Here is a 25470-nt window from a genome sequence, read left to right as displayed (position 1 = left end):
TCTAATACATGTCAGGTGCTGAAGAAGAGCAGCAACGTTTTTCTGCAGGTGCAGGTAAGGCAACCAGCCACTATGTTTGACAAACCACCAAATTCTGTTATTCAGCTATTCAAAAGGTTGGTGAACTTGCCGGACTGATATGACAAATGTGTGTGCTCCTTTCTTTTTCTCTTATTATTCTCTTGTCTAGATTTCTCACATGCAGATGCATGCTGCATTGGAACAGCTGACATGTTTTATTTCCTCACCACTGCTTGTATCGCTCTAATTCTTGAACTAATCGGCACGCAGCAATCAGCTAGGTGGTAATTAGTTGGTTGAGTCATAGTACAAACTAAGAACGGAACGGCCTTGCAAATATATAAGCTCATGCTAGTACTGTTTCTGTTAGTCAACAAGGCCTAGCTAATTCCCAGTACAACTCCAGCTGATTTCTTATTGCTGTGATCATAATTAACTGATCTCCTCATACAGTGAAATGCTATTTATTATGGCAATTAAACTTGATCCTTTTCCTATCTTCCAATTGGTCTCCATGATGATTAGCATTCGTGTTCTCTGATTAGGAAAGTGAGTTAGTTAATCTTGCCTCACAAATGGTGGTTAGTTAAGCTTTGAAATGGAATGATAAAGAAAAAGAAGGTGTTTATGTAGATTTTGAAAAAGCTAGATCTCTTTTGCTTTGAAACCAGAGTCACCAGCTGGAAGAACTTGCATTGTACCAAATTGGAATAATAATGAGAAAAGGGCAAATAATATGCATTGCTATGGTACTGATGTAACTGATCCATGGCTCTCCAATCTCTCTGTTCAGTAATCATCATGCCAGCTGATCTTTATTAGTTCCTTATTTTTGAAACGGTGATATATCAAACCTATGTTGTATGCTTATATGCTTCATGAAGTTTTCAGAGAACAAGCATGCCACCAGGCAACAATTCAACAATGATATACCGGTTTTCTCTCTTTCTTTTGTATCAAAGAAAAACAGGTTAGCTGGTCAATAGGGAGAATTAATTAATGTTGTACAAAATGTACCTAAAAGATAAAGTGCTACTGGTTTAATTACATTCATACGTTCAAAAGTTTAGTTAAGATGTCTTCTGAGTAGTCCAATGATGGACCTCACCTCTACATTTAACATCTTCTGAAGTTGAGAGTACATGCACTTTAATTTAAGTGTCCATTAGACTCATCAGGGTTATCCGTATGCTAATACACACATACAGGGATTGAGGGATTGTAGTAATGCTTTCGTACTAATGGAAATCCCAATTGTACCTATTCTGCAAGATTCCTCCACTTCAATATTGCATCACTGGGAATTCTACTGAAAACACCTGTATCCCAAAAAGGATATATAAAAATGTAAAGGAACATATTTATAAAAACCTTTGGGTACATGATTATTTTTTAAAAAGAAACAATGAAGATTTTCACAAGCTTGGCTTGGCATATTACTCAACTGAAAAATAACACTAGTACACATCAGCAACAGCAATATACTCCATCAGAGTAACTGTACATGATGAGATATACTGACGTGTTATACATGTATTGATGTATATATGCATCCTGCAGGAAATACCAGCTGAACAATGGGGCCAGGAAGAGAGGAAAGCAAAAGGCTAGAAAAAGGCATTCAACTTTTTGCCAACCACCATGATCTTCCCTTTCTTCAGTCCATACATATGACTCATTCCTTAAATTATCTTTGCAACCTTTATGTTTTCATCGACTTTCTACGAAATTCCAACTAATTCTTAAACCTTCATATATACTTGATCACTACCACGGAACCGGCTAAAATGTGTGATGCCCTATCAGGACCAGTTAAATAATACTCTCTCCGTTTCGAAATGTTTGACGCCGTTGACTTTTTAGCACATGTTTGACCATTCGTCTTATTCAAAAAATTTAAGTAATTATTAATTCTTTTCCTATCATTTGATTTATTGTTAAATATATTTTTATGTAGGCATATAATTTTACATATTTCATAAAATTTTTTGAATAAGACGAACGGTCAAACATGTGCGAAAAGTCAACGGTGTCAAACATTTCGAAACGGAGGGAGTACCAAACACTGATGGGGGGGGGGGGGGGGGGGTTTCTATCTTCATCCCGTCCTAATGACCCCCTCAATCCTCACTACTGGTAAAATTATACTTGGTTAAAAAAAAGATATATAGATGATCCTTACGAACCGATACTGATGAGGTGTCCTGGAGTAATACCCGTTGGTATATTAATGATATTAGAATTGAAACAAGCACACATACTTTACATGCTACACCCTCCGTCCTAAAATAATAATAAGTTTGATAGTTCAAATTTTATTGTTGATGTAGCAACCTAGGATATATAAAAAGTAACTTTTGCTACTTAACTATTATATTATGCTAATATCCTCTTGCTCTATTATAATCCGAGCATATACCTCAACTATCTGGAGAAGGCAAATAAGTTTTTCTAGTCCTTCTTAATGCATGTGTCACCTTCTAAAAATTGTTTTATTTTAGGAGTAATATTTTTTTTAAAATAAAAATTGGTACAATGTGTAGACAAAATAAATTACGTGAGTCTATCAGGATGGGAGGACAATTGACACGTACATCCTCTTACATAGAAGTATTACTAAAAACTCGTGCGTTCACATAGACAAGCATAGAAACAAAATGGCATGTAGTGCAAGGAGCTAGTCAAAGACCCGGACCTCTTCATACTTCATCTGAATTTTGTCTCTTGGACTCTTTTCTCCATCTCTCGTTTTCACACTGGGTCGATCCTTTTAGTCCACTGCTCTTACTATACTAGCTAAGAGACAAAAAGGAAATTAACAAGTTAGAAATCGATGAAAATTCTACAAGTAAGACTCAGAGAAACCTATCAAAGACTTTGGATCGAGTAAGTTCCAACCAATTCCAAACTGGAGTAGCTACTTCTTGGAAGATTGTCTGTCCCTGGATCTTAATTAGATATTTACCTGCTTCTCCTCCTCACGCATGAATCCACCTGCTGCCTTTAATTACCTAGCTAGCTACCTTAATTACTAGTACTAGAGTAGCTTGTTAGTAGTTACTTGTATATGAGCATGCATGCTTAGCCCAATCCCTTCCAAAAAGGCAGCAATATATATGCATCTGGACATATATATGGGGTGTAGCTAGGTAGATAGATAGAATTGAATGGTGACCTCAGCTCCAGCTTCAGCTTTTGGCTTCTCCTATAGCCTCTTTTGACATCATATCAGTGGCCGGCGATATCATGCAGATGCAGCCGCATCAGCAGCAACAAGACGACTCGTGTTCATCATCAAGCTAAGCTTGCTAAAGCTATAGAGAGTTGGCCGGCCGGTGATCCTTCCTTAATTTCCCTATCTAGCTTTGTCTCGATCGCTATATATGGGAAGTGCAGGCAAGGAGGAGGAGGAGGAGGACGGCGGCGGCGGTGCACCGGCGGCGGCGGCCAACAACTACGGGAGCTCGACGACGAGCAGTACTACGGAGGAGGAGGGATCCGGGGAGAGCAGGCGGCGCACGTCGTCGTCGTCGTCGGTGCGCCCCTACGTCCGCTCCAAGAACCCTCGCCTCCGCTGGACGCCGGAGCTCCACCTCTCCTTCGTCCGCGCCGTCGACAGGCTCGGCGGCCAAGATCGTAAGCCATCCTATATATTCCTATTCCTACCTATATAGAAAGCTTCATTTCATCATCTTCGGTTCAGTCTGATATGATCCTCCCTATTTTTTAGATAATGGAAGCTTTATTTAGACTCAGTTAATTACATCAAGATGATCCTAATGATCCTCCCTATATAAGCATATCTATTTAATCTACCCATTGATCTAGCTCGCGATATATATGATCCTGATGCTATATATAATTTCATTATTCACTTTTCTATCTATATGTAACTAATTAATATATGTATGCAGGCGCAACTCCTAAGCTCGTTCTTCAGCTGATGAATGTTAGAGGGCTTAGCATAGGCCATGTCAAGAGCCATCTCCAGGTACCTAACAAACTTGTTTCTTTCTTATCCTCAGTAGAAGTAGTATCTGTATTTCTCTTAATTTCCTAGAATTAATATAATCCATATGTTTTCCCTATCTTCGATTTCAGATGTATAGGAGCAAGAAGATCGATGAGTCCGGCCAGGGTATGTCACATATACATATATGGAACAGATCGATTTTAGTTTATGTATAACTAATTAATACTAGATGATATGTGCATATATACAGTGATAGGTGGTGACTCATGGAGATCAGATGATCATCTGCCAATGCAAGGTGGTGGTCATGGGGGACAAGCGTACAACCTTGGCCATCTTTCCCTGCCTGCTCTCCATCATCGCTCTATCACTGCTGGCTCCGGTACCATCTTCCAGTCCAGGTAGTTGTTAGATCCATGCAACTCTTGCTCGCAAACAAATTCCATTCAATTTCAGACACCTTTAGTTAGTTTCTTGTCTGGCATGTAGCACACTCTGGGATGCATAATTGAAGTCTCTCGGTCTCTTCTGAACTCCTACAGTAGATAATTAATTATAACTTGTTCTGACTAATTATTGACGTCGATCACTAATAATGGACTATATATATTTACATATATAGGTTTGGCAATTCATGGTCCCCATGGAGATGTCATGGATCATACTGGCTCCCTGCAGGCCATCACCTGCTTGTTGGATCAAAACCCTATTACCCACCAGCAGCTGAAGCTGAAGCTCCTTTCCGCAGATCAAGTGCTAGGTATGTAGCTAGAGCTAATACCAGCAACCATCCAGATTTTGTCCAAGGCTCTTCTTCATCTCCAGATGATAATATCATGAACCATCAAAGACCAGTTCTGAAAGAGATGATCTGCAGTGAGGGTAGTAACCATCAAGAAGGCCCTCTTAATCTGGATCTCTCACTCGATATCTGTCCGCGGGGCGAGAAGAGGAAGAGAGAATGCAGCTGGAGGAAACAAGAGGAAGATCATGATCATGCTACTGTTGCTATTGGTGCTGATGAAGAAGCAGAGAGTTGTGCTACTGGGCTCTCTCTTTCTTTGTTCTGATCATGTCTCCCCTGTTGAAAGATGCACCATCACTAGTCCTACCAGTACTATATTGCTGTACTGGCCTGGTGATATATCACTAGCTAGCTATAGTAGCTAGATATCATATGTTATTGTGGATGATAAATCAAATTAGGGAAGAAAACTCATGCAGCAGGGACAAGTACTCTTCATCTCACCATATGACTACACTGTGGTGATATTTTGTGGTACTTGTCCTTTTATGCATGTATCTAGAGGAAGATAAATATTTATTATGCATTTCGGTTGTTCATTATCCTTCATATATTTTGATTAATTAATCTAGCTGATATCCCGATTAATCTATCTACTGATTCAGTAATTGTGGTTTATGTTACGTTTTCCCTAAGGAGTTTTTTTTAGATAATGGAAATGGGTTACATCTCCGGCCTCTGCCCGTAGGCACACAGCCTTTCCCTAAGGAGTTGATGTCGTTTGTTACTAAGGCATGCAATTTTAATGTATGATTGATCTAGTACAAATTTTAAAGAGTAATACAGATCTACATATAGCTCTCCCAACTATCTGCTATTTTATTTTGGTTTAATTCTATTCAGCACCATACCTATAAGTCACCTTGATTATGTGTCATGGGCCTAAGAGGAACAGGAACCTTAAGGGGAACGTCACTCGCGGTTCTTACTTGGACAGAGTCCTCCATCAATATAAGAGGACCTCAGCCCGATAGTTATAGATCAAGTTATCTTCCTAATTATATTAGGGCCCGTTTATTTTAGCATAAGATTATTGTAATCTAAATTATTGAGCCAGATTACTATAAGCTGGATTATAATAACGGTTTTGCTAAAAAAACAGTTGACAGTTTTTTTGTTTGGAAAACTTTCGATTTTCTAGCCATTAGATGCGCTCTAGGATTCGTGCAACATATACAGCCAGAATAAAAAAAAATTCGCATGGGCAAGGCAGTCATCGAACATGATGCACACGTTAAGCTAAGCCATGCACCTTCTAATTAGCAATAACTCTTTTTTATTATATATCACTTACACCCTAGTTATATATCACTTACATCTTAGTTATAGAGGAGTTACATAACACTTACACCCTAGTTACATAGCACTTACATCTTAGTTACAGAGTAGTTACATGATAGTTATAGGGTAGTTACATTGTATAAAATTATGATTTGCAATTTTTTTAGGAGCGCATATTACTTTTGAATTTGAAAGTTTTTTTCCCTTCTACATGTAGGCCAATTTCTTGTTGTTCAATTAGCTTGGACACTAAAATTCATGGTTTGTACTAGTGTGGATTGTTCCCTTATAACCATTGATGACAAATTCTGTAGTCAAAAAATTTGAAAGTTTTGGACCTCAAAAACTGTCGACAACTCCCTAGCTAGTCCCTTGTAATAAACCAACATAGAATAAGATGTTAGTTGCTTGTAATAATCTAAATTATAATAATTCTAAGCTGAATCAAACAGGGTCTTAGTCCTTATGCCCTTCTCGGCGCAGTGTTGATCAAGACTCCATCATGTCGTCGGGGATCCAGGAACAGCCCTTCTATTATATTGAGTTTATTTTTTTTCTAGAGAGAGAACATGCTATATATTGATATTTGAATACGATATAGGAATATCTTATTATGATCTTAGTACGTGCATCTGATTTTTTTTTTTTGCAAGGAGTGCATCTGAAATTAACTGTCTGACAGTTTATTGGTTCGGTATTGGATTGACTATTTTTTTTTTCGGGAAAAAAGTGTATTACTCATTCAAAACGTCCTCACAGACTAGCTATGAAATGAAATTACAACTTCCTTTCGGCCAAAGCCCAGAAATTGAATCGGCCCTAGCCCTATTAGCTAAAAGGTGGCTAACACCGTTTTGCCGTTTTGGCTACGATGGATCTTGGTAACCAACACTTCCCTACACTCTGACAACAGGCGTTTAATCTCCTGGACTAAATTAGCTAATTCAGACAGATCCCTATTCCCTTCCTTCAGAAGATTGACTAGCGAAACACAATCTGTTTCAATCAAGATAGGGCACATAGTCCACTGCAGGGCCAAAATCAATCCCTCCATGCAAGCTCGGATTTCTGCCTCCAGGGCATTCTTGCAGCTATCCAGGGACTTACATGCTGCAAAAACTGTACTACCACTGTTGTCCCGTAGAATCATACTGATACCTCCCTTCCCACGATCAGCATCAAATGAGCCATCTACATTAAGTTTCATCCAGCCCAGCCTCGGCTTCTCCCAGTGCAAACGGGTCGATGCAGCAGGAGGACCATCTGGTCCTCTTCTTCTAAGTGCACTTATAACAGATCTGCTAACAACAGTTTTACCTTTTTCTAGATCAGCGTGGGGGCATTCCCTGATTTGGAATAGAGTAGCAATATAACTTTCCAGGAATCTTTTGGAGACTTCTAGCGGAGGAGGCGGCTTATTATGTGTGATTTCATTACACACATACCAGTTTCGCCAGAGAGTTAATAAAAACATATCATGTTCTTCGGTTGGTATATATTCCAAACAATCAAACAGCCAGTAATTGCCGAATTGGAAATTCACCAAATCAAGCGACAAGTTACATGACTGTACCATATCCGACAACAAGGCACTGGCTCGGGGACATTTGCAGAGAGCGTGTACAGAATTCTCCACCTCTCTGTTGCAGATGATACAGATATCAGAGTTTACCAACTTCCTTTTCCTTTTGTTGTCCATGGTAGCTAAACAATTGGAGGCCACTTTCCAGGCAAAGATTTTAATCTTCTGTGGGAGCTTACACTTCCAAATTAAATCCCAGGATTTGCGGGAATGCAAAGCAGAGGAACTTGAGGATCCTTCAGTATTTGTCAGCCTACAGGCAAGATTATAAGCACTCCGGACTGAGAACCGCCCAGACTTGTCAGGGTGCCAAGCTAGAAAGTCTTCTTCCTGGCGGGGAGAAAGACAAATCGATAAGATTAACTCAGTGTCTATGTTCAGGAAGCACCTCCTGATCTGTGCAACATCCCAGGTACCATCTTGCCCTATTAAATCAGAGACCCATTTCAGTCTGCAATTTCCTCTCATCGTCACTGGTCTTCTCGAGTGATCCCGAGGAATCCAAGGGTCTCTCCACATGCGTATAGATTGACCATTACCGACCCTCCAAATTATCCCCTTCTTTAGTAACTCCAACCCATAGATGATAGCCCGCCAGGTCGGGGAGACATTGGAACTAAAAGTAGTATCAATCAGGGATCCATTGGGAAAATATTTAGCCTTCAACACCCTTGCACACAGACTATCAGGGAACTCTAACAGACGCCACGCCTGACGAGCGAGAAGAGCTTGATTAAACAATCTGTAATCCCTGAAGCCTAGCCCACCACAACACTTTGGTTTTGTCAGGCACTCCCACGCTCTCCAGTGAGTCTTTCTTCTACCATTCTCCGAGCCCCACCAAAAATTCCTGGTGAGCTTTGTTAGGTCGTCACACACAGAATCCGGGAGCTTAAATAAGCCCATTACATAGACTGGAATGGCCTGGATTACAACCTTAACCAGAACTTCCTTCCCACCCGAAGAGAGAAAATTTTCACCCCATTGGATCAGCCGCTTCCAGATTTTACTCTATAGGCTCTGAAATCTCCCCTTGTTCATTCTACCTTCCGGGGTGGGAAAACCAAGATATTTATCTTCAAAGTTGCTCTTTTCTAACTGGAGAATCTGTTTTATTACCTCAGTGATCTCGATGGGGGAAGCATCATCGCACAAAATTGAGCATTTAGCTGGGGTGATCAACTAGCCCGTTCCCTGCGCATAAGTGTTTAAAACATCTTTCACCGTTGCTGCCTGTGCCTGATTTGCTTTGAAGAACAGAAGGGTGTCATCGGCAAACAGAAGGTGTGATATGCCCGGCGCATTGTGACAGATACTAAGGGCGGTCAGAGAACCTTGTTGGACCTTTTCCTTCAACAAAAGAGATAACCCATCTGCCACGAACAGGAAAAGAAAACGCGACAGGGGGTCTCCCTGTCTTAATCCTTGAGAGGGAGCAAATGATCGTAGAAGAGTTCCATTGAATTTAACAGAATATCTCACCGTGGTTACGCAAGTCATTATCTAGTTAACCCAGCGGTGAGCGAAACCCAACCGATTCATTGCCATCTCAAGGAAACGCCAATCCACCCTGTCATAAGCTTTGGACAGATCGAGTTTATAAGCACACGCTGCCTTGTTAGCTTTCCTGTTTTTCTGAATATAGTGAAAACACTCAAAGGCTAGGAGCGCGTTATCTGTTATCATTCGGCCTCGGACAAAAGCACTCTGTTCCTCTGATACCAATTCATTGAGTATCGGTCTGAGCCTGTTAACCAGGCACTTGGAGACAACTTTGTAAAGAACATTGCATAAGCTAATTGGCCGAAAGTCCTTCAATTCCATAGGTTGCTCAATTTTTGGAATTAGAACTATAGCCGTATTATTGACTCCTTCCGGCATACATCCAGTCTGAAAGAACTTACTAACTGCACTGATGATGTCCTCTTTAATGATCCCCCAATTTCGTTGATAAAAGCGGGTAGGGAAACCGTCAGGACCCGGAGCTTTCAACAGTCCAATCTAGAACAAAGCCTGAGCGATCTCTTCATCCTTGAAGTCTGCACAGAGCAGGTCATTCATTTTAGCCGTTACCTTAGCTTGGAATAATCTGCTGATAGATTCAGGGTTCAAGGTCGGGTCTGCAGCAAACATCTCCTAGAAATAATCAGTTGCCATTGATTCCATTGCTATTGCCGTACGGTGCACAGTACCCTGCAAATCTTTCAGTTTTGTGATTCTATTCTTTTTTGCTCTCCATACCGCGCTACTATGAAAAAATTTGGTATTCTTATCTCCTTCCTTGAGCCAATTCACTTTGGACCGCTGAAGCCAAAGCATTTCCTCTTTGTATAACAGTTCATTCACTTGGTCAGTGGCAAAACGAATTTGGGAATTATCAGCATCTGAAGCAATCAAGTCCCCCAGCTTCTTCCTTGCCTTTGCAAGTTCTCTATCCACATTTTTCACTTTTGTTTTGCTCCAGGAACGCAAAGCCGCCATGACTTTTGCGAGAGACCGATTTATGTCCCCCAAGTCTGATTTCTCACCCGAACTGGACCAAGAATCTTTAATCACCTGTGCTGAGTCAGGCTCTCTTTCCCATAGGATCTCGTAGTGCAGACATTTCTGTCTAGGCTGGTTGTATTCCACTAAAACAAGCTTGAGAAGCACATGGCAATGGTCAGAACAAGGTGAGACAAGATGGACAATTTGAGCGGAGGGAAAGATGTCTCTCCAACCATTATTGGCAACAACACGATCCAATCTAACCTTTACATTGTTCCATCCATCTCTCCTATTGTCATAAGTATGAGGCACACCTTGAAAACCAAGGTCGTGCAACTCACAATCCTGAAGAACATCCCGAAAGGCTTGCATTTGAGACTCATTCCTCTGGGTTCTTGAAAAGTGCTCGAATTGCCACAGTCTCATTAAAATCTCCCATAACCAGCCATGGAAGGTTTGATGTTTGGCTGATATTTCTAAGCGCAGTCCATATCTGATGGCGATTTTCAACCCGAGGTTCACCATACACAAAAGTAACATGCCACAAGGGATCATCCGGAGACAAGCGCACATACACATCAATGAAATTTTTATTCAAAACTCTGACATCGACGGAAACAGATTCATGCCAAAACAACGCTAAACCACCACTCATCCCATCACTACTGACACCCACAAAACCTTTAAGACCCAATCTTCTACGCACACGACACACTTTTTCCACCTTTTGCCTAGTTTCACACAGGAAGAGCAAACGGGCATCAGCCTCCGTAACTAAGGAGCACATATCACGAACTGTCGCAGTGTTGCCCATACCACGACAGTTCCAGGCTAAACAATTCATTGCTCCTGGCGAGACCCAGCCATAGGTCTCGCCAGTTTACCAGTAGCCCCGAGACTGGTTGCTTCCATATCCACCGCTGTGTTCTCAGCCTTCTCATCCTTTTTGAAACGCTTCGAGGCTCGAGCAGGGGCCCCTGTCTTCCCTTGCCCCGATCCTCCCTGAGATTCACTCTGATCAAACTCCAACAGAGCCTGTTGCACTTTGCCCATTATTTTCAGTTGAGCATTATCAGACCCTTTCCTCTTGATTGGGCTAATAGTAGCCTCATTGGACACGTCCTCAGTAGACTCCTGTTGAGTGCCCAGGTTCCTAATGGCCGGGATTATCTCGAATGATGGAAGTGATGCTGACTCATCCCCAGCTGAAAACTTATTTATTTGGTTCTTACGGGACAAAGTACTGTCAGACATATGCAGCGAGCCAGCCTTTTCAGCAAGTTGAGCATCAACTAACTCATCCCCTTCCTCTTCTCTTGAATCAAAACCATCGTAGGCATCGATTCTGGTTGGTGGGTCAGTGTAGAAGTAGTCTCCCTATTTATTCCCCGCTGAAGAAGAGCTAGCACTACCTGCGCCTCTGAACACAAGCTTCCTCTGAACCACGGCACTCTGATTTGCCTTAACCTTGCTGATTTTCCGTTCGAAAGCTTTAAGAGGACAGCAACGTAGATCAGCAGAGAACATGAGTGGTTGAGCCTCATTGGCTAATCTTTTCTCGCACTCTTTATCTGAGTGACCAATGAAACCACAAAAGAAGCAGAAGTGCGGCACCCTCTCATAACGAAGATTGAACCTTCTGATTTCCTCAACACCTTTGATCTTGATTTTGATTGCAATCTGTCTTTTCAGGGGACGATTAACCGGGAAATCAACACGAATGCGGAAGAAATCATGCTTGTTGCTGCCATCTTGCTGCACATCCACTTCCCTGACCTTGCCGAGTTTACTCCCATACAGCTCACCTCTAGCTTTGTTCATCATTACTAAGGGCAGATCATATATCCTTACCCAAATTGGCACTGACTCCAAGGGGACCATCGATGGACTCAAAAGGCCATTGAAATCTGCTACAATCAGAGCATCTCCTCTGTGAATCCAAGGGCCGCCTTGTAGAACAAACTTATGGTCTCCCTCAGCATTAAAGGTGACGATGAAAAGATTGTCCTTTAGAGATTTGTAACTCATCTCCGCTCTGAGTCGCCAAGCTCTACCCATGTCCTCAAATAAGGCCACCTGGTTGGGGAATTTGAGCGACTAGAATCTCGCTAGGATAGTCCATTGTCCTGCACGCTTGACTTCCTCCTCGTCAAGTTCCACTTCAATTGCATCTTCTTCTTCCTCCAAAACTGCACCCTCCATATGTGCTTCAGGACCCAAGTTGACGCCTGAACTAGATTGCACTGCCACATCCACCGCTTGATCATCTGCCGGGGGTGCTGCCACCAGATCCTGCCCAGCTTTCACCAGAGCCCTGGAATCCTCTACCTCTTTGTTCCCTAGATCCAATACGGCGTCATCCTTCAGCTTCGGGCGGGTAACCATCGCATTGATGGTCCCTTTGTCGCCCCCACTAAGAGATTTCGCCATGAGATGGATATTGAGAGAACACTGCCCAGAACCTAGATCAAAACCTAACAGGAGAATCTCCAGAGTTTGCAAAGGACGTATCGTTGTGGAAACCACATGTGTGTTTTTATAGGAGGAGGAGCCAGAGTCCAGATCGGATTCATACACATACGTCTTTCCAAAGGACAAAACTGAGACGAAGTTACGTAGATGATCAAACCTGCCGGAACCGATTGTCTCATGAACATCCCAGAGCTTGATAGCCAACAGAGAAATACCTAAGAATGTGGACCGCTTCCATAATGGGACAGGTCTCACCCCACCAGATGAGAGAGGATTCTCAAACTGCTGAAGACCACCAGAGAGATTTCCATGATCTCCAGAGATGCAAACAGTAGAATCAAACGTCACAGGACCAAACTTTGCCGGTGGAACAGAGACGAACTCCATCCAAAGAACCCTCCCAAAGGAGAAGATGGCCGCCGCGCCCCAATCGCATAGGCGCCGCCAAAACCCTAGCATCCGTAAATTACGGATTTATAAAGTATGACCTTATGTACTTCATTATGCCATATTGGATTGACTATTTGACAATGCAATATATTTTAGTTTGCTTCTATTTTATCTTCGTATTTTCCCTGTACATCTCTGACTTCGATCTTCATGCAACTCATAAATTAATCATCTCTCTGAGGTTTTATGCGCCGCCTATCTATGGACCGGTAATTTCAGTTCAACTAAGTGTCTGGTTTAATTTGTTCAGGGCACGACCAGTTCTTCCCTTTAGTTCTATTCATTGAAAACGTTGCATTGGTTTTTGTCACATTGCTTCTAGGTGAAGACACAGCTAGTTAATGCTCTTTGTTCTTATGCCCAACATTCTGCTTGTTAGGCAGATTTGCTAATTTTTATCATTATGGTTGATGTCAACTCTTAGAATTAATGCAAAGTAAAAATAATATATATAAACTTACATATGTAAAATATTGCGAAATCCACTCTATATAATGTTCAAGATATAGAACTTCGAAAACTTATACACAAACTAGCAGGGTGGCCCGCGCAATTGCGTGGCTAGCGTCCATATAAAATTATCTTCTTTTACATATGAGTTTTCTTATATTTTGTTAAATAGCTGTCTCATTATTTTGGGACTTCAAAAGGCCGAACGATTTTATAGGTTTTAAAAGCGATTTCAGTCGCTAACTCTTATTCGTTAGTCACCCCTTTATTTGATTATTCGATGTATCACGGTTTCTTTACATTTTATGACTTCTATTTTAGACAGCGTTTAGTTCCCTTCAAACTTCTAATTCCGTCACATCAAATGTTTGGACACATGCATGGAGCATTAAATGTGGATGAAAAAAGAGTATTAAATGTTTGCGTGTGAGATAAGGCAACGTCGTTAAAATTAGTGTTACAGATATCTTAACTCCATCTATATATAAATGCTGTATAGAATTAAATTATTAATTTCAACTAATTTCACATGTCAGGGTGCTTAAAAGTAAAATTATTTTTATAATAATATAAATCTATTTTTTTTAAGTTTTTCTAACTAATACTTAATTAGCTATATGCTAATAAATTGCTTTGTTTTGCATGTGTGAAGAAAATAATATGTTGGATGTAGTACACATGTTTGATGTTTTGGATAATGACACGATCTTCAAAATATATATTTGACTATGTTTTTAAATTATAATATATATAATAAATAAATAATATATAATTTCTTACTTTTGTTTATCGTACTTAGTAAGACAAATCTTTATATATTAATCAACATATGTATCTTTGAAGGTATTGATTTAAATTTTGTGCTACAACCCAAAAATTTCATCTCAACAAATAGAAAAAGAAAAAGAAAGAGAAAGTGGAGGGGACGGTAGATACATATGTTGATTTTTCTCGTTTCAGCCGCCCATGGCCATCCCAATCCTCACAGCCAGTCTCTAGTTTCTTCTCCTCTCCTCTTCTCTCGTTTCTTCCTGTGCTGCCTCTTATCACCCTTCTCACCTCCTTCAATGGCCAGATCTGATCAGGTGAGGTCAAATCCGATGAGGAGAAGTAACTGAAAGGGAGAGGTGGAACCTGAGGGAAACTTCTCTCTCAGCATGGGGTCCATATTCCCCTCCTCACCGCTGCTCCTTTCTTCGGCATGGTCCGCGATGTCGTAGCCGCCGGATCCGGCTATCTCTATCGAGTCCAGTCGCTTTTTGGCGAGGCGCTGCCGCGACCGCCGCCGGATCGGGGTCGTCCATCGCCGTCGCAAGCGCCGTGTGGCTCTCACGTCGTTGGGGGCTGCCGAAGCCGAGCGGGGAAGCACGTGCGCGATCTCCGGTTAGTTGAAGAGGACGGGGGCGGCGCGGCCCTTGATGGCACGGCGGTGGCAAACGTGCAGAGCCAGATGCGCGAGTTCTTGCGCAGCTCTCAGATCTCCGACACCCACTTGCCCCAACTCCACATGCTGCTGCTAGATCCAACGGGCGGCGAGCTTCGTCGGTGGAGAGCTTTTGCGCCGACTGCTCGAGGTATATGATGGGAAAATTGTTAAATGCTAATCAAATACTTTTATATGAAAATTAAGGTCAGGTTTTCAAACGAATACTCACTATGTTGCCACAACTCTTTTAGTATTCGCCTTTAGCTGGTTTTCACCAAAAAATTTGGCCATAACAAAATCTGCTATTTTGGGTCTCATTTCAGCATCCAGCAAAATGCAAGGTGGAGGTGGTGCGGTGGTTGAGTCACGGATCGGCCAGGGTGGCGAGCCTGGGGGAATTGGCAGGCAGGCAAAGGTTGGTTGACGCTATTTTTCTTTTCTAATCATTTGCATGAATTATATGTTTGGATGCTTCATGTGCAATCGGTTGCAAAATTAGGTCTGTATATATAGAGGTGATAAAAAATCATAAATAAAATAACAGATCGCATAGTAATATATCTCAGTTTATTCACATACAATATTCAGCTATTATAATATAGTACATGTAATGATCTGTATTGACTATGAGCTATTCTTTCTAGCTAGTATCATTAACTGCAGGATATTCTACCGAGGTACTGCTAATTATGAACTATTCTCATGAGCTCTAAGCACTATCTGTACACTTAGAATTCATTTTCCTTGTTCTCTGAGGCCTTGTGTTGCATGCTATATTGTCTGGTTGAACATATGTTTTCTTACGTTTCTCAACAGAGCTTTCCTTGCCTATGCCATTGATGGTTTTCGCCTGTCTTTTTCCTGCCTTGATGGATTCTTGAACAACTGATTTGTTTATTTCATGGCTGTAGTTGTCATTTCTGATTTCTGCCTTTGTGGGTTTTGCATGAGCGCCTTTTGCATTTTTGCCTCGAACTTTTGCATCTACGCATTTTATCATACTTGTTTCGTTGCTCTCCTCTTCTGAATCGTCTTCTATTATGTATGTCCTCCGTCTTATTTGTTTGCAACTGGGAGGTTTGTCCGACGAAGTGAGTTCATCTTCACTCATGATTTCCTGGTCACTATCCTCTAGCTCTTGCTTCACGGGTAGCAGTGAGATGGATCTGTTTTTTAATAAGAGGGCCCCTGCTGGTTTGTTCCTTCAAAGGCAATAAAGTCTTTGTCATATGTGCTATATATTATAAATAAATGAATATTTGTATTATATGTTCAAATACCTGTTGATCTGTCTCTCTATCTTGTTTTAGTATGTTATCCACATCGTCGTCCATTAACTCCTGTAAAATCATAATGTGGAAACATTTCAGAAATAAAATTTTCAAGATTTTGTGTTGTAAAAAATCAGTAGTAGCCTGCTTTACCTCTTCAGCCTTATTAATGAGGTATTGCTTCTCAAGCATATAATCAGGCACAAATGTCCTTTTGACAACATAGTTTGGTGTGCCTTCAGTCAGATTTTGTTCACTGAGCTTGAACTTGAAGATGAGTTGTTTTCCACAGAGTTGTTGAATAATGTTAGGTATTTCGTCGTTTTTGCCATCTAGTAAATTGAGTAATGATGAGACAGGTGTCTCTAGCATGCTTTGTGCCACATCATCAAATATAGTACAGCTTGTAGATGTCGTGTGATCACTTATTTGGAGTCGTAGTCGGTACCTAATATGGAATTGTGGTTAATGCCAAAAAATTATTACGTAAGTACTACTATTTACAAAAAAAAAGAAGTAATCTTACCTAGGCGTTGTATTTTCTGGATATTTATTGCAGTTCCTGCAATGGTATTTATCGTTTTTCTGAATAACTATTTTATTACAAAGATTGCACGACATGTACCACCATTGAATATTTTCTTGTACTCGATCAATCGTAACTTTTGATGTAAACACAAATTCCTGCAATTTATGAAATTTTTTAAGGATATATATAATTGCCAAGTATATTAAGATAAAATTTATGTAGGAATTACCTGACTTCCTGGGTTGCCATGCCGCATTTCTGTTATATCCTTGAGTGTTTTTCTGTTGTAGAACATTTGCTCCTCCCTTGTTCCTTGTGTGCTCTTATCTACTTCCATCATTTTTGGTATTGTTTCTTCGGAGAATTGTCTATGAGGCATAAATATTTGAATCAAAGAAGGATTTGTATTATGTTACTAAAAATCAGTATTAAAATAACATATACCTGTCAATAAGTGTCCATGTCTCACGTATGTGTAGATTTGTATATATTCTCGTGGCACTGCTTGACCTTAGAGATAAACCTATATAATCATGGTTATTAGTTAGTTTATATTATATAAATAAAAAGAACAATCTGATTTCCATAGTTTGTGTTATTACCTATATATTCTTGCACTGTTGTTGATGTAACAATGACAACTGTTTGGTTGCCAATTACATCTTCGCTAAAAAATCGAGCCAATTGCCCCCACAATGTTAATCTGATCTTATCCCCCCTGTAAATTTCAATTGGCATAAATATTATAGATTTTCAATAGCATGAAAATAGTTTGTAATGGTTAAAAAAATATTGGCCATAACAATATTTACCCTAATAGTAGAAGTTCAATCTCACGAATTTCTGCAAGTCGTGGGTTAGGGGTGTTTTTCCTTGTCATCCTTGTTTCAATTGGTTTCATTCGGGTTAGTAGTCCAATGACGTCTGCAACATTTGAAGGATTGAAAATCAACTAATAACAATATCATATTTTAAAATAAAGATAAAAAAGCAATAGATTTTACCTGATAAATGTTGGTCTTTATTTGCACGGTCTTGTAATGTGTCAATGCTAGCAAAATCAAAGTAATACTCAGGAAAACTTTCAGCTGTTTCTTTGACTTGTTTGACCTTTGTGTTGTACATGAAAGTGATTTTAAGGTCATTGCAAACTGGACGATATTTTTGGGATTCTTGAACTTTGAAGTTACTGAATACATAGACTGAGCTTTCATTGATTTGTGTTTTGTAGTTGTCTATCAGTTTCTTCCATATAGATGCATGAATTACATCTCCCTGTTGATAAAAAAAACAATTACTCCCTCCATCTACTTTTGATAGTCATATTTCATATTTAAATGGATGATAAGTGATTCTACTTATCATCCATTTAAATATGCTACTAGTCATTCCTCGTAAACAAGCGATTCATTAATATTTACATTTCTCGATGTCCATGCAACCAATCTTGTGTGGAAGAATGGAGAGTCATGCATTAAATCCGAGAAAGTCATTAAGATGATAGGTTGTTGGATTGAAATATGCCTATCAAAAATAGATTTTTCAGATTTGGAAATATGACTATCAAAAGTAGATGGAGGGAGTATTAATTATGGAAGATAAAATAACAGTTATTGTTTATGGAAGATAAACTTGATCGATTGTTTAGGTAAGTAAAAGAAATAAAACCTGTTCATCCATTAGGATCATATCAAGACTGAGTAATTCATCTGTTGCTGAATCCCATAATCTCGTGACTTTTACTTTGATGTTCCATGTATGTCCTCTACTTGTTAGTTCACTTAACTTCTTGTACACCATAACTTGCCTTCAGTCTGAAAAAGAAATTAAAATAATGATATGTATATATATATGTTGCATGTGTAAATAATAAAGAAATTGTGTTTTTATTTCTAATAGTTACTGTTGGGTGAATATGCATGTTTAATCAATGTGTAAATATGTCGCATTGTACAAATATTAAATAGTAATAACTAATGAATGTTTTTAATCTTTAATGATATTTTTTATTTGATTAATTTCTAATAATCTTCATTATAGGAGGGAAAGACGGGCCAAACATTAAAAAAAAATAAAGGTTGCCAGTGGAAGAAAACAAACTGTAGAAGGCAAATCCGGTGACTTGGAGCTGCTGGGGGCTGTTTGGTTTCAGGGACTTATTCCAAGTCCCTATCACAACGGATGTTTGGACACTAATTTAGAGTATTAAACATACACTAATTACAAAACCTATTCCATAAGCTTGGACTAATTCGCGAGACGAATCTTTTGAGTCTAATTACGTCATGATTTTAACAATGTGATACTACAGTAAACTTTCGATAATTATGGATTAATTAGGCTTAAAAAATCGTCTCGCGGATTAGCTCTCATTTATGAAATTAGTTTTTTTTATTAGTCTATGTTTAATACTCTAAATTAGCATCCAAACATCTGATGTGACTTGGGCTAAAAAGTTTTAGCCCCATCTAAACACCCCCTAAGCAATTGCCACTGGTTGCATGTTGTTTGCTATTGACTTGATTTGTTGTTGGCTGTGGGATGTGAATCCGATCGTCAAAGCAGTCGGTTTCGGTGACAGTCATAGCAGTCGGTTTCGGTGAATAATAGCAGTAGTTTGGAAAAGTTTTGGCTATAGGAATCTTTGCATGTCAATCCGTGTGCTACACTGTTTCAGTGAATAGTAGTAGTAGTATTTTTATGTCATGTGCTAAGAGTAGTACTTCCTCCATCTACTTTTGATATTTATATATTTAAATCCGAAAATTTTATTTTTGATAAGCATATTTCAATTTAACAACCTATCATCTTAATGACTTTCTCGGATTTAATGCATGACTCTTCATTCTTTCACACAAGATTGGTTACTTGAGCATCGTGAAATGTAAATATTAATGAATCGCTTGTTTAGCAGGAATGACTAGTAGCATGTTTAAATGGATGATAAGTAGAATTACTTATCATTGGTCTGTGTGCCAAGATGAAATATGACTATCAAAAGTAGATAGAGGGAGCACTACTCTGAGCTCCCAATTTCATAAAGGCTATAGAAAACCGTGTAATACACCTTTTCTACCATTGGACTTTTAAATGGTTCTGACTTTTACCTTGTCCGACTTGTCCGATTTCTGCTATATACTCTGTAAAACTCTGATTAAATCTTTACCGTTAAAATCTAGATCTATTATGATCCAATGGTTAAAATCTTTTTCTTTTTCTTTTTTTTTCTTCGATTAACGTGGAAATTTCTAGTCTCCACAGCGAACGTGGTGCCTCTTTTCAAGACTGTTTTAATAATATAATAGATTAAACTGCTTGGGGAAATACTAGTGATGTGATGGAGGCGTGGTACGTACCTTGCTAGTTTTCACAAATATTCCGTACATATAAGTTGGTTTTAAATAGGGATTTACTTTGATGAGAGATGTGTTGCTGGTTTCTATCTCTTCGAGAGTGTGTTAGGGTGGAAGGTGAATTCACGGGTGCGTGAGTGTGATGTTGCATATGCAGTGACGTGTGTGCTTGTGATCTGCCTGCCGTGATTATATTGATCCATTGAGACTCACGGTCAATCACACCTTGCCTATTTCCGTGCGTGCGACGCACTGTACGCACACCTTGTCTCCTCCTTTTGCTGCCCCTCCCCTCCTATTCTCTTTTTTATTTTTAAGCAATCATTTTTTATCAAGAAATCAACAGTTCGATGGGTTCAAAATAATTACTATATTAATTTGTAAGCAAACGATCAGATCAAGAAAATCATCCGTCGATAAATGGAGCAGTTCTACGGTTCTACCCACTGTTGTATCAATATAAGCGATGCAAGCAACTTCCATCTTGTTTGATCTCGCACCTTACTGGGCTGGTCACTTTGATTCCACGTAGTAGTAGTAGTACAGCAAGGCTATCTTTGATTTCATATAAATTTCTTGAAGCTTTTGGAAAATAAATTAATTAATTTAGGCATTTGGGTTATCAGGTGGGTTTTAAGCGAGCGTGCCCTACCTATTCCTACTTATGTGCCTCCCTACTTTTACACGCTATTAAGTCTTAAGTTATACAATTAAAAACTCAGTTTTGAATATATTTTAAATCATAAAAAATATAATTTTAGGGGAACAATATTATAGTACATACTAAAAAAATATATTAAACTTCTTACAAACGTTTTCAAACTGTCACGTGATGTTCTACAAACACTTCTAGACGTCATGTGGCGCTCTAATTAAAAATAATCTAAACATTGATTTTTCTTCAAATTGGTGGACCAAATAATTTTAACTATTAGATCTTAAAAAAAATCTGGCTCCCCCACCTCCACCCCCACCGTACGTGACCATGCATGTACATGCTCCACCCTCCTACTCTCCTCTAGGATCCCACTGTCCTCTCCTATTTTCTAGCTAACACAACATATATAAAAAATAACAGTAGCTAAATGATGATGATTCTCAAGTTACATGTACTTTTCTCAATTTATTTGATTTCTTGTGTTATTGATAATTAAATACATAATCCAAGAGATATATTGCCCATATTAACTATATAAAAGTTACGGCCTCATCTTTTCGCTAATGCTTATTAGCTAAAATTTAAATTTTTAACCTTAAATTTGGAGTTAATTTTGTGGTTTTCCATCGAAGTTTATTTTTCAACATTTGCTTTTAGATCGCTAAGAACATGTATATAAAAATTTTTCATAAATTATTTTTCGTTTGCAAATATGTTGTTTAACATGGGCCGTTAGATAATTTGGTTGTTTTGACTACAAATATTTGAGCAAAATAGCACTTTAAAAACAATGAATGAATTCAAATATGTGAGTCTAAAGTCCAGGTTCAATCACCACCAAGGAGCTTGGAACCATGATATATACTCTAAACCCGATGGAAGCGGAGCTATAAGACATTATTAGCCAGATAGACACCGACGACAGCGGTAGCATTGACTTCCACGAGTTTCTAGGCCTAATGGCATGCAAAAGGACAAGTATTGAGAGGAGGGGCAGAGGGAGATGTTCCGAGTCTTCGGCAAGGAGTAGAAAATGGCTTCATCTCTAACGCCAAGCCCAGCCACGTCATGTCCAATATATCAGGAGAGGCTCACTAATGAGGAGGTCGACGAGATGATCCACGAGACCGATGGTAGCAAGCGTATCAACTACAAGGAGTTTGTATGTAAATTCATAGCAAAAAAAAAAAGCAAATTGATTAAAATATACACTAAAAATAAAAAAATCATTAAAACTATAAAAATACAACAAGATTTCATGTAGAATATAAAATATCAAGAGTCCATATAAATAGCTAAAATTTGGAATAATAAAATAAGTATTAAAAGAAAACTCCAAACACAACACGATACAAGATTAAGTACACTTTAAAATCCCTAAAAAGACAATTTAGAATAAAACAATAATTTGATTTGAATACATATTCGAAATTAGACTTAATCACTAAATTCGAAATACAGTAAATATTTTTTTTAAGAACTTTTCTATCTCTATGCATAACGAATTGCATATATATGAAGCAATTAAAGATAGGATTAGCAGGGTGGGAAAATATATTTATTATAGTTTGTCGATATTTCTTCAAAAAAAAAAGATGCAAGGAACACTCAACTAAAAATAGAAAACACCTTATTTTAATTTCAATTTATTTTGTTAGAACTATTTTCAAAACAAACTAATACACATGCCCGCGCGAATGCGCGGGCTATCTTCCTAATTACTCACTCCTTCCCAAATTGATCATCATATAATGAAATCCAAAATTTCTCAAATTGATAATCATATAACCGCATGGACACGGATTTTAATGGAATACAATAAATGTAGCAAGAGAAAATGTGTGCATGCTAAGCGTGTAATTGACATGTTGTTTTAATCGATGCATGCATTGTGGGAGAATATGTATATGGTGTCTTGATTGATGTGATTTAAATTATCCTTGGTCTTGGTGTATAAATATATAAGATGATCAATTTAGGATGGAGGGAGTATATAAAAGGAGACAATAAGCCAAAGTGATAAATTAATGCAGTAGAGAGAGATTGGTGTTGAAGAGCGGATAGTTTACTATTTAATTTATTACTCTATTATATTATTGTGTATGTAGAGAATAGTTACCATGAAATTGGGGAGGAATTGAAGTTGAAGGACTCCATGTAGAGGGAGAAGAGATGGAGGAGAGAAACACGTGAGAATTATTATATCAGGAGTATCCATCAGCTACTACCGTCCAATAATCCAAGGTCAGCCACACCCTTAATACATACAGTATGTAAAATCTGAGTTTGTGGCCGCTCCGCTAGCAAGGCCTCATCCATGTGGATTCTGGAGAGCCCGCTGCTCCGGGACGCCGGCGCCGCCGTGCTCACCGGAGCCACCGCCCTCGCCGTGCTTCGTTTCTGGGAAGAGGTCGGCAACCGCGCCCTCTTGGACCAGGTCACATCACCTCTTCTTCCTTCACCTACTCTCTTAACGGTTGCTCACTTCAGCTCTCTGTAGCATGATATGACTAGTGTGTTTAGATCCCTATTAGCTGCCGGCAAATTTCCATAAGCACACCATTAATTTGTTGGTTAATTGAGGTGTTTGTGTCAGATCCTGTGTTAGTCACATCACATATATACTGCAGCATGTCTTTCCGCAGCAATTATGCTGATTCTTGACTGGTATGTCGGGCTTGTCCATCTTCAGAAACTCTGCAGGAAACTCGTGCATATTACTGTTGGCTTAGTATACTTCCTTATGTGGCCTTTGTTCAGGTAAACCAGATCGATCGAGTTCCAGACCAACAATATACTAGCAGTATCTTTAATTTTGTCATGTCATAGCCATACCAAGTGTGTTTCTGCCTTCCTGACAACGTACTCTTCCTGATTGCAGTGCGGATGATGTCTATGCTCCATTTCTTGCTTCCCTTGTCATTGCATTCAACATCATAAAGGTTACCTTGATTGGACTTGGTATTGTCAAAGATGATGGCGTCATTAACTCCATGACCAGGAACGGGGACCGCAGGTACTCATCTCATTTCCCCCCTTTGACAAGCTAGTGGGCAAAGAAAGATTTGGCATTCTTACGCATTACTGCAATAAAAATAATAATAATCATAGTTGTGTTGCTTCTACCACTTGATTCAGTAATCCCTTTTTGTTTCCAGAGAGCTTCTTAAAGGTCCACTGTACTATGCTTGTGCTATAACACTCGCTACTGTAATTTTCTGGAGGACATCTCCCATTTCAATCGCAGTGATTTGCAACTTGTGTGCCGGAGATGGTACGGCCTTAGCTTCATCTAATCTCCTGCAGTTGAAAATTTTCTGCTGATACTGACACTGTTCTATCGATTTTGGACTGCTCCTTTCATTCACCGAGTGAAAAGTTTCAGACGTCAACTGACTTCTCTACACTGCTTTCAGGTGTAGCTGACATAGCTGGAAGGCGATTCGGACATGTAAAGCTTCCTTACAACCCTCATAAGTCTTATGCTGGATCCATTGCAATGTTCTTAGCTGGTTTCCTTGCATCAATCCTGTAAGTAACAAGTTGGAGTATCTAATAGGCTACCCTACATTTCTATTGAAGTCTTGGTAGCTGTTAATCTGAAACTGCTGGAGTACTTGCTAGGTACATGTGCTACTTCCACCTCTTTGGATTTGTCGAGGAGAGCTGGAGCATGGTGATCGCCTTTGGTGTGACATCGCTTGCTGCTGCAATTGTGGAGTCACTCCCTATCAGCACACGCCTGGATGACAATCTGACTGTGCCACTCGCCTCTGTCCTCCTTGGTGTCCTTGTTTTCTATTATACTGGGGCCAGAAACCTGTGTTGTATGAGCGCTGACAGCAGTGACATTTCTGCACTTGTTCAGAATCAGATGGTCTTGGACAGGTTCTAGTGACTACTGACTAGTAAGTAGCTGCCCTGCAGAGCTGAAAAGAAACTGATTTACTAATATCAGATTTGATTAATGTAACAAGGATCGATACAAGCTACAAGCATCATCGTTGTATCTTGTAATCAAGAAAAACAAAAGCTATCTGATATAGTAAGGCAAAAGTTGAGTAGAGGAAAAACATACCAGAGAGCTGTCTACACTCCAAACTAAATGTCTATTCTGTATATATGGTGGTTGTGTGCAAGCTGCCAGCGCTTTTTGTTTTCCCTCGAAACATACTTCCATTCCATGGAGATTACAGGCCTGAATACATGCACAATGATTTTCTCTAGGTGCAGCAGAGGTGAACCTCCAGATTCCTCCAAAAACACCAAAAAGGAAAATCAGAACTTTTTCTAAGTGTGTTATTAGCTTATTAGTATTTCAGATTTTGCAGGTGCGTCCAGAAGAGGGTAATGATAAGCAAAGCTCCATCCTGTGAGCCTCATAACTCTCGTCCTGTCTTTGCTAGCTATCCAAATATCGCTATAACGCACTAGCTACCACTCATTTTTGTGCACAGGAAACAACCTGCCTAGCAAGCTAGCTTTCAAGCCACAAGCCGTACTTGTATCATGACAGGCAAATCAGAAGCCACAAATTAAGATGCATTGCTTTCTTCCTGGCACTGTCAGCCTATGTAAATTTTGTCAGCTATTAGTAAATGCCACACTGCTGGCACACAGAGAAAAGAGCTTGTCTGCTAAATGAGCCTTGTCTGTTTTTGCAAACAAGGGATAAACATATAGAGACAGACAAATTGGAAGGAACAATTTGC

General features: G+C 39.4%; 3 protein-coding genes across 4 annotated transcripts; 2 read left to right on the top strand and 1 right to left on the bottom strand.

Moving 5' to 3' along the window:
- The first annotated feature begins 2909 nt into the window (after nucleotides 1–2909).
- LOC127754967 (probable transcription factor RL9) lies at nucleotides 2910–5325 on the top strand. Its single transcript, XM_052280577.1, has 5 exons — nucleotides 2910–3657; nucleotides 3936–4012; nucleotides 4123–4159; nucleotides 4245–4395; nucleotides 4617–5325. Exons 1-5 carry the CDS (start codon nucleotides 3405–3407, stop codon nucleotides 5062–5064), a joined length of 966 nt encoding a protein of 321 aa, XP_052136537.1. The 5' UTR covers nucleotides 2910–3404; the 3' UTR covers nucleotides 5065–5325.
- A 9155-nt stretch (nucleotides 5326–14480) lies between these two features.
- Nucleotides 14481–25236, top strand: LOC127753647 (probable phytol kinase 2, chloroplastic). Of its 2 annotated transcripts, XM_052279062.1 has the most exons (8): nucleotides 15046–15095; nucleotides 15271–15362; nucleotides 22867–23195; nucleotides 23451–23518; nucleotides 23640–23774; nucleotides 23917–24032; nucleotides 24175–24289; nucleotides 24383–25236. In XM_052279062.1, the coding sequence occupies exons 3-8, from the start codon at nucleotides 23076–23078 to the stop codon at nucleotides 24651–24653; spliced, it is 825 nt and encodes a 274-aa protein (XP_052135022.1). In that variant the 5' UTR covers nucleotides 15046–15095; nucleotides 15271–15362; nucleotides 22867–23075; the 3' UTR covers nucleotides 24654–25236. The 2 variants fall into 2 exon arrangements, with proteins under 2 accessions (XP_052135021.1, XP_052135022.1); XM_052279061.1 differs by lacking the exon at nucleotides 22867–23195 and having other exon boundaries at nucleotides 14481–15095; nucleotides 24383–25231.
- Nucleotides 16612–17826, bottom strand: LOC127753648 (uncharacterized). The gene is made up of 5 exons (XM_052279063.1): nucleotides 17560–17826; nucleotides 17350–17465; nucleotides 17192–17270; nucleotides 16977–17115; nucleotides 16612–16902 (listed from the first exon to the last, which is right to left on the bottom strand). The coding sequence occupies exons 1-5, from the start codon at nucleotides 17646–17648 to the stop codon at nucleotides 16741–16743; spliced, it is 585 nt and encodes a 194-aa protein (XP_052135023.1). The 5' UTR covers nucleotides 17649–17826; the 3' UTR covers nucleotides 16612–16740.
- Nucleotides 25237–25470: the final 234 nt, after the last annotated feature.

This window comes from Oryza glaberrima, chromosome 11, assembly GCF_000147395.1.
Source record: "Oryza glaberrima chromosome 11, OglaRS2, whole genome shotgun sequence".
Taxonomy (NCBI): Eukaryota; Viridiplantae; Streptophyta; class Magnoliopsida; order Poales; family Poaceae; genus Oryza; species Oryza glaberrima.
This window is presented reverse-complemented; position numbering and strand designations above follow the sequence as displayed.